Consider the following 14,024-nt stretch of genomic DNA (forward strand, 5'->3'; position numbering starts at 1 on the left):
AGTTGAGGAATGCTCATCAAACGCTTATTTGGAACATCCCACAGGTGAACGGGCTAATTGGGAACAGGTGGGTGCCATGATTGGGTATAAAAGAAGCTTCCATGAAATGCTCAGTCATTCACAAACAAGGCTGGGGCGACGGTCACCACTTTGTGAACAAATGCGGGATCAAATTGTCGAACAGTTTAAGAACAACATTTCTCAACGAGCTATTGCAAGGAATTTAGGGTTTTCACCACCTACGGTCAGTAATCTCATCAAAAGGTTCAGAGAATCTGGAGACATCACTGCACGTAAGCGATGATATTATGGACCTTCGATCCCTCAGGCAGTACTGCATGAAGAAGTGACATCAGTGTGTAAAGGATATCACCATATGGGCTCAGGAACACTTCATAAAACCACTGTCAGTAACTACAGTTTGTCACTAGATCTGTAAGTGCAAGTTAAAACTCTACTATGCAAAGTGAAAGCCATTTATCAACAACACCCAGATACGCCGCCGGCTTCGCTGGGCCCGAGCTCATCTAAGATGGACTGATGCAAAGTGGAAAAGTATTCTGTGGTGTAACGAGTCCACAGTTCAAATTTGTTTTTGGAAACTGTGGACGTCGTGTCCTCCGGCACAAAGAGGAAAAGAACCATCCGCATTGTTATAGGCGCAAAGTTCAAAAGCCAGCATCTGTAATGGTATGAGGGTTTATTAGTGCCCAAGGCAGGTTTTGAAGCAACATATGTTGCCATCCAAAGTTAAAGTCTGAACGATCGTCATACACACACTAGGTCTGGTGAAATTTGTCCTCTGCATTTGACCCATCCCATGCTCACACCCTGGGAGGTGAGGGGAGCAGTGAACAGCAGCGTGCGCCGCACTCTGGAATCATTTGGTGATTTAACCCCCAATTTCAACCCTTGATGCTGTGTGCCAAGCAGAGAGGCATTTTTTAAAGTCTTTGGTATGACTCGGCCGGGGTTTGAACTCACGACCTTCCAGTCTCAGAGCGGACTCTCTTAACCCCAAATCTAATCACTGAGCTGCAACATTATCATGGACACCCCTGCTTATTTTAGCAAGACAATGCCAAGCCACGTGTTACAACAGCGTGGCTTCATAGTAAAAGGGTGCGGGTACTAGACTGGCCTGCCTGTAGTCCAGTGCTGTCTCCCATTGAAAATGTGTGGCGCAATAGGAAGCCTAAATTACCACAACGGAGACCCCGGACTGTTGAACAACTTAAGCTGTACAGCAAACAAGAATGGGAAAGAATTCCACCTGAAAAGTTTCAAAAATTGGTCTCCTCAGTTCCCAAACGCTTACTGAGTGTTGTTAAAAGGAAAGGCCATGTAACACAGTGGTAAAAATGCCCCTGTGCCTACCTTTTTGCAATGTGTTGCTGCCATTAAATTCCAAGTTACTGATTATTTGCCAAAAAAAATATGTTTCTCAGTTCGAACATTAAATATCTTGTCTTTGCAGTCTATTCAATTGAATATACTGTAAGTTGAAAAGGATTTGCAAATCATTGTATTCTGTTTTTATTTACGAATCACACAATGTGCCAACTTCACCAGTTTTGGGTTTTGTATGAGCACAAAACACATTTTGAGATTTCACATGCAGAAAACAATGTTAAATACTTAGAAATGATGAATGAAATGACAAACATGTCATATCAACTTTACTTTTTATTTATAACTTTGTTAGCGAAGAAGGAAAGAGTGACACGGACCCCACCGTTCTGCTTTGTTTTGAGTTCTTTCTTGAATTCAGTACTGTTTTTCACCTTACTGTCAAAGTTCTTGCACTTGCAACTTATTCAGCTATTGTATTCAATAGAAAAGAACACAGACTTGTAGTTGGAAAAGAACTACAGTAATACTTCAACTTACTCAATTGGTTCTATGACCAAGCTCGTAACTCAAATTAACGTTGCCTGTTGAAATTTATTCAAATCGATTTTATCCAAAACATCACAATTTTGGCATGTACCAAGCCATTTAGAAAGAAAAAAAGTTTTAGATATTTTGTGAAAAACAACACAATAAAATGTAGTGCAGACTACAGTAGTTTTATGAAGTAATGTAATAATAGTATACAGTATTTACCTTGAGAGGTAAATGGAGATTTTGCACGAGAAGTTCTAAACGCTGGTCGTTCAAACTTTGGATGGCGGACTAAAACAGTATCCTATGAGCCGTTTCCCTGTTTGTTTTGGTGTCCTTGGCTGCAGCTTCAGTGTGATGCCGACGGTCTGTGTCCGAGCTGCCTCGCCTGGTCGGCTGGACGATCGGTCGTGTTTTTGATTGTTATGGGGTGTAACGGTTTTGTGGATACCGCGGTATTTCTGTTTCAAAGTCTTTACAATAATACCGTGACGGTATCAAAGAAAAACTTGGTTTGTAGTTTTTTCTGGTTCTTAAACTTTAATAAACTACATCTCCCAGAATTACCTGTGCAGCGCAGGACCGGCAAGGTGGGGGCGTTAAATGCTGTTAGCAGGAACTGAAGTGTGTTCGTAGTAGATGAGAAGAATTGCTGTTTTGGACATTTCATCAAAATCTGTCCATAACTTTTTAGTCATGTTGCTAACGAACAGACAAACAAAACCTGGCGAAAACATAATCTCTCTGGTGGAGGTAAGAAACTCTGCGTTATGCAAAGAAAAGAGCACCACTTTCGTCTCAAGCCTTTCCTGGGCGACACACCCAGCTGGTCACGTCGCAAAACAACCTTTACATTGCGGTAAATGCGAGTAAACTGAAAAAAATACTTGATGAATCCTCAATCCATCCATTCATTTTTCCACCGCTTGTCTCTCTCTATGTCGCGGGGGTACTGGAGCCTATCCAGCTACACTCAGGCGGTAGGCAGGGTACACCCTTGGCTGGACAAGTCGCCACATCATAAACGGTCACTCAGAAAAGATATTTGAAGCCAGCAAAGCCAAACATCAGTTCATGAGGTATTTACATTATTACAAGTTTTTGTTAACTTTTCTGAGAACATGCATTTTTCCAACTAATATAAACATGTCCACTATTGATAGGATACTGCTTCTCAGGAAGTAAAAGTTGAAAGACACTAAAGTGAACATTCTTGTTTTACACTGGATGGTTAATAGGTTGATTGGCAACACTAAATTGGCCCTAGTGTGTGAATGTGGTCTGTCTATCTGTGTTGGCCCTGTAATGAGGTGGCGACTTGTCCAGGGTGTACATCGCCTTCCGCCCGAGTGCGGCTGGGATAGGCTCCTGCCTCCCCGCCACCCTTAGAGGGACAAGCGATAGAAAATGGATGGATGCATTTACATTGTCAATTTAAAGACACAACTAGGTCTTTTTTTTATATTTGCTTTAAACTGTTTCTGCACAATTCTTTGCACTTAAACATACATGTTTATAGTAATAGATATGATTAGAACATTTGAGCATTATGTTTGTGTTCAATTACAGTAAGTGTGTTTATCTTAAACATCCCTGCCACTTTATTTTACACACTATGCATTTTTAGGTCTATTTTTTGGGACATATACCACAATAATAATCGTACCATGGCCTTAAGGGATGTTTAGGATAAACACACTTGCTGTAATTGAACACTAACATAATGCTAATATGTTCTAATCATATCTATTACGACAAACAAGTATTTTTAAGTGCTAAGAATTGTGTGGGAACATCCACGGTGTCTCAACTTTTACTTTCATATAAGCAGTGTCCTCTACAGCTCACATTATTTCTATCAGTTTTTAAAATGCAGTTTCTCAGAAAACTCACATTTTAACTTTTAATAATGTAAATACCTCACAAATAGTCGTTTAGCTTTACTGTATCATCATCTTTTCCGGGTGATGGTAGCTTATCTAGGAGCTTCGATGTGCAGCAATTGCTAAAAAGTTATTAACAGATTTTGAAAAAAAAAATACTCTTATCGACTACAAAGTGGAACACACTTCACTTCCTGCTTTCTCTTTCGCTACACACCCCCACATTACGGACTGCGCTGCGCAGAGGATTCTGAGCGGAGTAGTAGTTTATTTTCAGACCCGCCAAAGTAAAAGAGCAAAAAAAAAACTACTCACCAAGTTTTCAATTGATACCGTCACGCGTCACGGCATTATTGAGAAGATTTTGAAACCGTAATAGTGCGATGCCTACTAAATCGTTACATCCCTACTTAATATCGTGATAGTATCGTACCATGAGATTTTGATACCGTTACATCCCTATTATTTGTGTCTTTTTCTGTTCTGTGGGTGTCCAGCGCTTTTTCTCGGTGCTCTCCTTCGCACTCCCTCTCTTGGTTTAACATGGATGAAAATCAGGGTCGTGTCAACCTCTGGCTGTGGGATATTCCTGACTATTGCCGGGCCGGATGTTTTGAGCCCGATTTTGTGGGTTCTTACTGGTTTTCGCTTCACCAGCTAGCGGTGAGGGGCTCGGAACTCTTTTTTTTTTTTTTAACTTTAAACATACTCGGAACTCAAGCTTTATGAACACAACTTAAAGCAGAATTAAAATCCCAGAGACCGCTGATTTCTCCAAATACTGAGTTAGAGCACTTGTGTATTGAAGTACCACTTTACCGTCAACCAGGGATGATGTCATAGAGGGGCGACTGAGCAGAATGGTTTCTGGGCGAGGAATTGAGCGCGGGCAAATGCAGATATGTCATGTAATTATGTTTGTCATTTGTAATGAAGACAACTAGACTCTCACAAACACACAGGATTCTTTGTTTAAGCACTCGATTACACAAAATGATACACGGTTAAACAGCCTACAGCGCAATGTTTACGGTCTATAAAAACCGATGCAAACTTTTGGTAAAAAAAATATTTAATCGAAAACCATATTCTGCGCAAAGTGGGGCATACAAAAACCTGAGGTACTACTGTACATGTAAAGTCTGAGGACAATAATGACTTTTTGCTGGCAAAGTGATTGTCAAGTGTGCCCAGCCCTAGTGTGCGCGTTTACGCTTCACACTGTCAGTGTGTAGTGATGTGTAGCCGTGTGGTGAGGGGGGAGAGAGTGTTGACTGTTGCGCTGCCTCGAGACCAAACTCCACCCTCCGTTTTGACACCTTTCAGCTCGCCACCTTTACACCATTGGACAGAAGGACAAAAGGAGGAGGGACTTCAGCACCCCCACCCAACACAACGTGCATGAGTGGACACTCAAACCACAAGGATGCCATCTCTTCCTCTACCATCTCTCCTCCCGTTCTCCGCCTCCTCTGCCCATCCTTCTCTCTCTCTGTTCATTTAGTGTGCAGAGTGGATGAAGGCCCGTGCCCCCACCCCCTTTCTCTCTCCCTCTCCACCATATGTAAGGCTACTATCTTTCCACTCTTACTTTTATAATGTTTTATTTCATGTGATGTGTGCTTATTATCTCTCTGTGGCAACAAAACAATAAAAGTGCCCCACTTTTCCTCTTGACAGAAGACACATGACAGACATCCTTGTTTTTGTTTTGTTGATTTGCTACTGTACTGTGTACACTTGGTTTATTAGAGAGCAGTTTTTATATAGGGTACATACTTGTTTTCTCAACCCCTCCCCTCCTTATTCATTCTTCTCATGCTTAGTATGTTTATAAATGTCTCTCTGCGTTAAGTCTAGCTGGTGTTGTAATAAAACATGTTTACTGAGGTACACGTTTTGGCAACTGGCTCGTTTATATGAAATGTATTTTACTTTTACTGAAGATTGATGTTGTCGAGCACTGTAGGTATCCCTTTTTTATTTAATGGATGCCTTTTATTTCAAGGTAAGACTAAAGTATTGAATGTACTATTGTGCGCTGACCCCCTTGACAAATGTTTATATGCATATTACTTGAACCACTGAATGCATCATTTTTGCTGTTTTTGTGTTTGTGTGTGTGTACTTGTGCCAGATAACTAAACTCATTTTTTTTTTTTTACATTCATTTTTTTTGATAAAGTAATTGAAATTCCGTTGACATTACTGTAGTTTCCAGTCATTGTACTGCAGCTTTAAATTATACTGCACTGTAATGCTTTCCTGCTGTGCAGAAGCACTTCATATTCACAAGCACAGTCGGCACCCTATTTTATTTGTCCATTTTATCGCTCTGTATTGTTAGCATATAAGATATATTTTGATATGGTTTGATTTTCTTGTGGCTTTGTGTTTTTTTATGTGAATAGTTTTCTTTTCAAAATGCATGTTTCTATTGGGATGACTTTGCTGAAAGATGCCTCAATGGAAGGCATTGTACTCATTGAGCATTACTGTTGTACAGCTTTTTTTTTATTGTAAGTCAAACATTTAAAATAATTGTATTGTCCTGGCAGCAGTATTTTATCAGTGTTCTATGTTCACATGTTGATCATGTGCAGTAACTGTGAAACACAAAACGGGTCAAAGTTGCCTCAAAGGGAGGTCCCTGGGCACCTCATTTGTGCTAAAATGGGCTTTAAAGCTGCAATGTATGTTTGCACCATGTACAGATGTATGTTTGCACTTCTGTTCTCCACAGTGCACAAGGTAAGTGTTTGCAGGTATTATTATTTACTACACAAGAAGAGGAGAGACATTCAGGTGCAATTGTTACTATTTTTACTACAATACTTGAATCTTAAACTGACAGTTGATTGTAATATTTGCAAGGCAATAATTTACAGATTATTACTAGGATTTTCTTCTGAATTAGTATGAGAGGAGCTATTTTACTACAGAAAAAACCTGCAATTGGGCAGCAGTACAAATATTTTTGCTTATAGAATATTTTAAATTAATGCCATGTAAAGCGGTATTTTATGTGAATGGAAAGATCAAGGCTGGCCAAAAATAAATATTACAAGTTCAATATGGTTTGTGGCTTTTTTTTTTCTCTTTCTTTTCTTACAAGGGTTTACTCAATAACTGTTGATTTGCCATTCCTCAACATTTACCGATAATTTGTAATCAGTTGCTATTGTGACAGGCAAATCCGACAATTGGGTTGAAGTATTGGACGATTTCTTAAATGCAGATAAATGCGTTGTAAATGTACAGTATATGAATGGAAAGTTTAAGACTGCCCAAAAAGGAATATTACAAAATCTCTTGAGGCTTTTTTTTTACATGAACTCAAATTAACTAATTTGCAAGTTCTCCTTAATTTGTAAATCAAAATCTCTTTATTGGCCATGTATGTCACAACTTGTTCTTGTAACAGAGATAAATCCCACAATTGTGCTTATTATAAAACATGTTTAATACTATTGTAGCTTTTCTTGTATTCAGACATTTCTTACATGAAACTGTATTTTATGTGAATGGAAAAACAAAGGCTGCTCAAAAAATTTATTAAATTGTTTTGTGGCTTTTATTTTTACATTTACTCAAATAACTACTGTTTATTTGCGAGTCCTCCATAACATTTACTACTAATTTGTCAATCAAAATCATCTCTATGGGCCGTGTAATATAGACAAATCCCACAAAGGCGCTTATAAAACCACAGTTGTGCTTATTATAAAACATATTTAATGCTATTGTAGGTTTACTTATATTTTGACAAAATTCCTTAAATTAAACAGTATTTTGTGTGAATGGAAAATTTAAGGCTGCTCAAAAATGTATTTTGACTTTTTTTTTTTTTTTATAGAATAACTCAATTACTGTATTCGCAATTCTCGCTTAACATTTGCCGATAGCTTGTAAATAGTTGCTCTTGTAACATAGATAAATTCCACCAACTTGTGACTTGAAAGGTTTTCTTAAATTCAGAAAAATGCCTGTATAAAACCATATGTTTGAATAGAAAGATTAAGGCTGCCCATACAGTTAATATAACAGTGTTTTGTGCCATTTTATTTTATATTTAGTTGTATTTACCTTAATATCGTTAATTCGCAATTGCTGCTTAATATGTACTAATTTAATAATAATCACTAATAAATATGAGCAATCTTTAAAATAAGATTCCCTAATTTGTAGCTCGTCACTCGTCATCAATCTTCTTTGCTCGATGATCATACCTATTTTGTCATATAAAGTGTGTAAAGAAATATTTGAAACTTGCTTGTGGTAACCTGATTCTCGACGGACACAAAAACCCGTTGCACTTCCTGTGCTACCGGACGTGCAGTTGATTGATTGAAGCTTTTATTAGCAAATTGCAAGGAAAGAAAATACATTTTATGAATCGGTAAGGGACAAGCGGTAGAAAATAGATGAGTACAGTTTACAGCGTGCAGTACATATTCCGTACAGTTGACCACTGAAAGGTAACACCCGAGTATATAATGCAATTTGTTTAAATCGGGGTTTTGATTGAATTGATTGAAACTTTTATTAGTAGATTGCACAGTACAGTACATATTCTGTACAATTGACCACTAAATGGTAACACCCTAATAAGCTTTTCAACTTTAAATCGGGGTCCACGTTAATCAATTCATAGTGCGAATTTATACTATCAGAATAAGAAATACTTTATTAATCCCCGAGGGGAAATTAAATCGGCACAATACAGTCACCATACAAATTCCTCATCAAAACTAGACTCACTAATAAGCATAATAGCTGTGTCGCTGCTATTGATTGATTGAAACTTGTATTAGTAGATTGCACAGTACAGTACATATTCCGTACAATTGACCACTAAATGGTAACACCCCAATACGTTTCTCAACGTGTTTAAATCGGGGTCCACGTTAATCAATTCATGGTATTGCGTTGTATCTATTTAATAAAGGGGGTAAAAAAATTGAATTTGTAAAATAAGACTTATTGTTTTACAGATAAGGCCACGGTACGAAGACTGTTTTGTGATGTAAATTGTATAAATCCATCCACTTTCTACCGCTTGTCCATTTCGGGGTCGCGGGGCGTGCTGGAGCCTATCACAGTTGCATTATAAAATAGTGTAATTGAAAAAACAACATACGCAGAACTATTGCAGCAACCTGATGCACATCGGACATGAATACACGTTGCACTTCCTCTTCTACCGGAAGTCCAGTTGTGTTGTTAGTATTACCATGTAACTGTTAAACGACGCGCGGCAAAAAATATGGCGTATCTTTGTCAAACGAAAACAAGAAGCGCTTTTTGAATATTTCAAGGCGTAAATGGACGTAATTTCCCGTGTAATATGTTTAAAAAGATGACTGAATTCGGTCCAGATTCCGGCGGGCGCGTTAAGGTAAACAAAGGAGAGCGACAGTCCTTTCCTTTCCTCGTCATCACGTCTTCTACTGTTTGCCTTCTTTTTGTGCAGGGAGTCACTATCGTGAAGCCTATCGTGTTTGGAAATGTCGCCCGCTACTTTGGGAAGAAGCGAGAGGAAGACGGACACACTCATCAGTGGTCTGTGTACGTCAAGCCCTACAGAAACGAGGTAAAAACAGATTCATACTCCCGTATTTATGCCTTTTTAAACAGCAACACTCTACCTACCATGAATTGATTAACGTGGACCCCGACTTAAACAAGTTGGAAAACTTATTCAGGTGTTACCATTTCGTGGTTAATTGTACGGAATATGTACTGTACTGTGCAATCTACTAATAAAAGTCTCAATCAATCAAATCTGTCTGTCCAGGATATGTCAGCATATGTGAAGAAGATCCAGTTTAAGCTACACGAGAGCTATGGCAACCCCTTGAGAGGTGAGTGCGTTGAAAAGCACATTTGCTGACAATATGTTTTGTTGGCATGTTCCTTTTTGTGCAGTGGTGACCAAGCCGCCGTATGAGATCACAGAGACCGGATGGGGAGAGTTTGAGATCATCATCAAGATCTTCTTCATTGACCCCAATGAAAGACCTGTGAGGAAACACCAACACCAACACAGCCCACAGGACACACTCAGCTGCTATTCAATATTCATATGTAGTGATATCGGCCGATAAATGCTTTAAAATGTAATATCGGAAATTATCGGTTTCAAAAAGTAACATTTATGACTAAAACGCCGCTGTACGGAGTGGTACACGGACGTAAGGAGAAGTACAGAGCGCCAATAAACCTTAAAGGCACTGCCTTTGCGTGCCGGCCCAATCACATAATATCTACGGCTTTTCACACACACAAGTGAATGCAAGGCATACTTGGTCAACAGCCATACAGGTCACACTGAGGGTGGCCGTATAAACAACTTTAACACTGTTACAAATATGCGCCACACTGTGAACCCACACCAAACAAGAATGACAAACACATTTCGGGAGAACATCCGCACCGTAACACAACACAAACGATCTAACAAAGGTCTTAACTCATTCTCCTTCTATGCCACGTCAATATGGAATGCACTCCCAACAGGTGTAAAAGAAAGTGCATCTCTATCCTCCTTCAAAACCGCACTAAAAGAACACCTCCAGGCAACTTTAACCCTAGACTAACACCCTCCCCCCTCCACATCTCACCTCCCCGGATTGTAAATAATCAAATGTATATACTTGTTCTTATGCATTCTGAACACACTATGTTCTCTGCTCGCTGTACATATCCTACCAAGTCAGACCTACACTGTTTCAATATCAATTTCTCATATTATGCAATTGTTGATGACTAAAGTGCTGATATCACCCCCCCTACCCCCTCATCCCACCCCACGGATTGTAAATAATGTAAATAATTCAATGTATATACTCTGATGATTAACTTGTGTGATGACTGTATTATGATGATAGTATATATTTGTACCATGAATTGATTAACAAGTTGAAAAACGTATTGGGGTGTTACCATTTAGTGGTCAATTGTACGGAATATGTACTTCACCGTGCAATCTACTAATAAAAGTTTCAATCAATCAATCAATCAATCAATCAAACACAACAGAACAAATACCCAGAACCCCTTGCAGCACTAACTCTTCCGGGACGCTACAATATACACCCCTCGCTTACCCCCAGCCCCTGCCCACCTCAACCTCCTCATGCTCTCTCAGGGAGAGCATGTCCCAAATTCCAAGCTGCTGTTTTGAGGCATGTTAAAACAAATAATGCACTTTGTGACTTCAATAATAAATATGGCAGTGCCATGTTGGCATTTTTTTCCATAACTTGAGTTGATTTATTTTGGAAAACCTTGTTACATTGTTTAATGCATCCAGCGGGGCATCACAACAAAATTAGGCATAATAATGTGTTAATTCCACGACTGTATACATCAGTATCGGTTGATATCGGTACCGGTAATTAAGAGTTGGACAATATCGGCAAAAAAGCCATTATCGGACATCTCTATTCATATGTTTGCCTCTCCAGGTGACCCTGTACCATCTGCTGAAGCTTTTCCAGTCGGACTCCAGTGCCATGCCAAAGAAGACAGTGGTGTCGGAGTTCTATGATGAAATGGTGAGGCTGCTTTGACAATCCAGACACTGGAGCAGTGCATGTTTTCATATTTGATTTCCGTTTTGTGGCCTCAGATCTTCCAGGATCCCACAGCAATGATGCAGCAGCTCCTGACCACAACGAGACAACTCACACTGGGAGCCTACAAACACGAGACAGAGTGTAGGTGCTCACACCTGCTGTTAGAATGATCACAGCTCGTATTATACATGAGTTATTGGGTGGATGATAAAAATATACACTTTAGTCACTAACTGTCCTACAAAGAAGGTGAGGTAGAATAATACATCATTTTAGTTCTAATAGAGAATACACAAATCCAAAAATACGGAAACTTAATGCTGCAAACAGCAAATGTAATGTATAAAGCGAACAATAACAAAAAAAAAAAAAAAGGCTTTAAATGGCATCAAAACATGTTAAATGTTCAAACAATTGCAATTGGCAACAAAAAAGACAACAAAACAAACCACCCCACCCAGTTTTTCCTATTAGCGGAAAAAAATGCACTTCAAGATGTTTGATATTTATTTAAATGAATGTTTTGCTAACAGAAATTGAGAATTAATTTATTTTACTATTGAATTAACCTAATTAGCGAATTAAGTTATTGACCTTCCATTTACATTGCTAAATATACTACAGTACCGAAAAATATGTTTATTGCGTTTGAACGGGTTGCTTGTGTTATTATTATGTTACGATTACATTCGTGCTTAGTTTGGCCAAAGTTAAAGTAAATACACTTTTCAACTATTCAACAATTATATGCTTTTGACTATATATAGTAACAATCTGCAGTAGGACGTGGGCAATAGACTTAGACTTAGACAAACTTTAATGACCCACAAGGGAAATTGTTCACAGTAGCTCAGTTACAATGATGGAAAGTGTAAGGATGGAAAGGACAATGCACGTATAAATAGACTAATATAGCGATAAAAAATCTAACATATATACGAATATATACATAATATGTGTACAGAATAATATATATACAGATATATTATATTATGTGTATAACATATATACAATATATACCAATGATCATGTACAATATTACAGTATATACAGTATATGTGATATACATTTGTTCTAAGTTGTGTTAAAAAGCATTCAATTAGATTTTTTAATACCTGCAGAAACACGGAACCTGTTCTTCAGTAATGTACATCAACTCTGCACAACCAAAGAGGAGAAATAAAACCTTAAATGGCGCGTACAACACTTTAGTGGAATTAAAATATGGAATGGATTACGCAAATAAATCCAACGAAGCACCAATATGATTCAGTTTAAGAGACTGTTCAAACTACAAGAGTTCACAAAGTACACAAGAACAATTATGATCAACATCTTGAACCTTTTTTTTTTTTTAGATTATTTATGTATTTAATATTTGTTTACTTATTTGTATATCACTTATTTATTTACTGTTCTTTTACAAACAGAGAGCAAGGAAATGGGATGAAATTGCTACAATATGAAAAGGGGTAAGATTAAATAAACTCAGCTTCTTCCTACTCCTTTTTGGACATGCTGTAATGAAAACTGGAAATATGTGATGCATTACATTGTATCGTATGCATGTTCAAAATAAACTGAAACTGAACTGATCAAGGAAGTGTTTTAAATGTAGAAAACACCTCATAACATGTCCCCTTTAAGGAAACATAAAAAAAAAATGGAGACTGTGCTGAAACAAAACTTAAAATGTTGGTACGGATTAAGCAAATAACTCAATATGATCCGAAACAGTTCCAATTAAAAAAGTATATGAAGTATTAGGAATCTTAAACCTTAATAATAAATAAGTTATACACAACCATCTGCTACATATGCATTTATTTATTAATGTTACAGATTGAATACAGGAAGTAGATGAAAGTATTAGTAGTAGATGTGAAACGGAGAAGAGGGAGGACGAAATAAGCTCTGCTTCTTTCTCCTCTTTTTCAGACAGGATTTGCTGCAAAACTATAAATGTAGAACTATTATTATTGTGTAGTCTTGTATCCATGTTTGAAAAGAAACAAACAATTAATGAAATGAAAGCTTCATTGTTGTTACGTCTTGTCGTGTACCGGTAGTTGTCGAGCTGGAGCAGAGGACAAAGGAGAAGATGGAGGTGGCCAAGAAGAGGACCAGTCAGGAGATCACGGAACTGAAAGACAAGCTGAAAGCCAGCAGGGAGAACATCAACCACCTCAAGATGGAGATCAGGAAACTGGAGGAAGATGGAGATCACAAAGACCACTGACTGCTCCGTTAAAAGGATGTTTTTCAAATTTTATTTGGCTGTTGGTTCTTTTATATTTTCATTAAAAAAAAAGTGCTATTATTGTGACATTCACTGACATTGAATGTGCTTCATCTAGTAGTTCAAGGAATGTTGGACAAACCAGTTGTCTCCAGAGTTCTACATTTAATTATATATTCATTTACATTATTGTATAAGTGTAACATTTTCCTGCAGGTGAATTGTAATCGGCGTTCATTTAAAAAGAGCTACAAATCCTCCCAGACGTTCAACACACCACTATATGTTCTATGTACATGGACTTGTACGTGTACATCAGTGTGTGAATGTGGAAATAGTGTCAAAGCGCTTTGCGTACTAGAAAAGCGCTATACAAATATATACCATTTACCTTTTTGTCAGTGAACTATGGTTAAAAGTCAAGAGGGAAAAGTGGTA

At 38.0% G+C, this 14,024-nt stretch overlaps 2 protein-coding genes across 3 annotated transcripts in view; both read left to right on the forward strand.

Annotated features, from left to right (window-relative positions):
- cpsf6 (cleavage and polyadenylation specific factor 6) overlaps positions 1-6,840 on the forward strand; it is a 35,453-nt gene extending 28,613 nt beyond the window's left edge. For both annotated transcript variants that reach the window (XM_061959441.1, XM_061959442.1), the window contains exon 11: positions 5,094-6,840. The gene's annotated coding sequence lies outside the window, so the exon portion shown is untranslated. The remainder of the gene's footprint in view (positions 1-5,093) is intronic.
- Positions 6,841-8,778: 1,938 nt separating this feature from the next.
- yeats4 (YEATS domain containing 4) lies at positions 8,779-13,679 on the forward strand. The gene is made up of 7 exons (XM_061958891.2): positions 8,779-9,165; positions 9,241-9,360; positions 9,565-9,631; positions 9,696-9,790; positions 11,237-11,326; positions 11,401-11,488; positions 13,417-13,679. The coding sequence occupies exons 1-7, from the start codon at positions 9,115-9,117 to the stop codon at positions 13,584-13,586; spliced, it is 681 nt and encodes a 226-aa protein (XP_061814875.1). The 5' UTR covers positions 8,779-9,114; the 3' UTR covers positions 13,587-13,679.
- Positions 13,680-14,024: the final 345 nt, after the last annotated feature.

The sequence above is a fragment of the Nerophis lumbriciformis genome, linkage group LG05 (genome assembly GCF_033978685.3).
Source record: "Nerophis lumbriciformis linkage group LG05, RoL_Nlum_v2.1, whole genome shotgun sequence".
NCBI classification, from domain to species: domain Eukaryota; kingdom Metazoa; phylum Chordata; class Actinopteri; order Syngnathiformes; family Syngnathidae; genus Nerophis; species Nerophis lumbriciformis.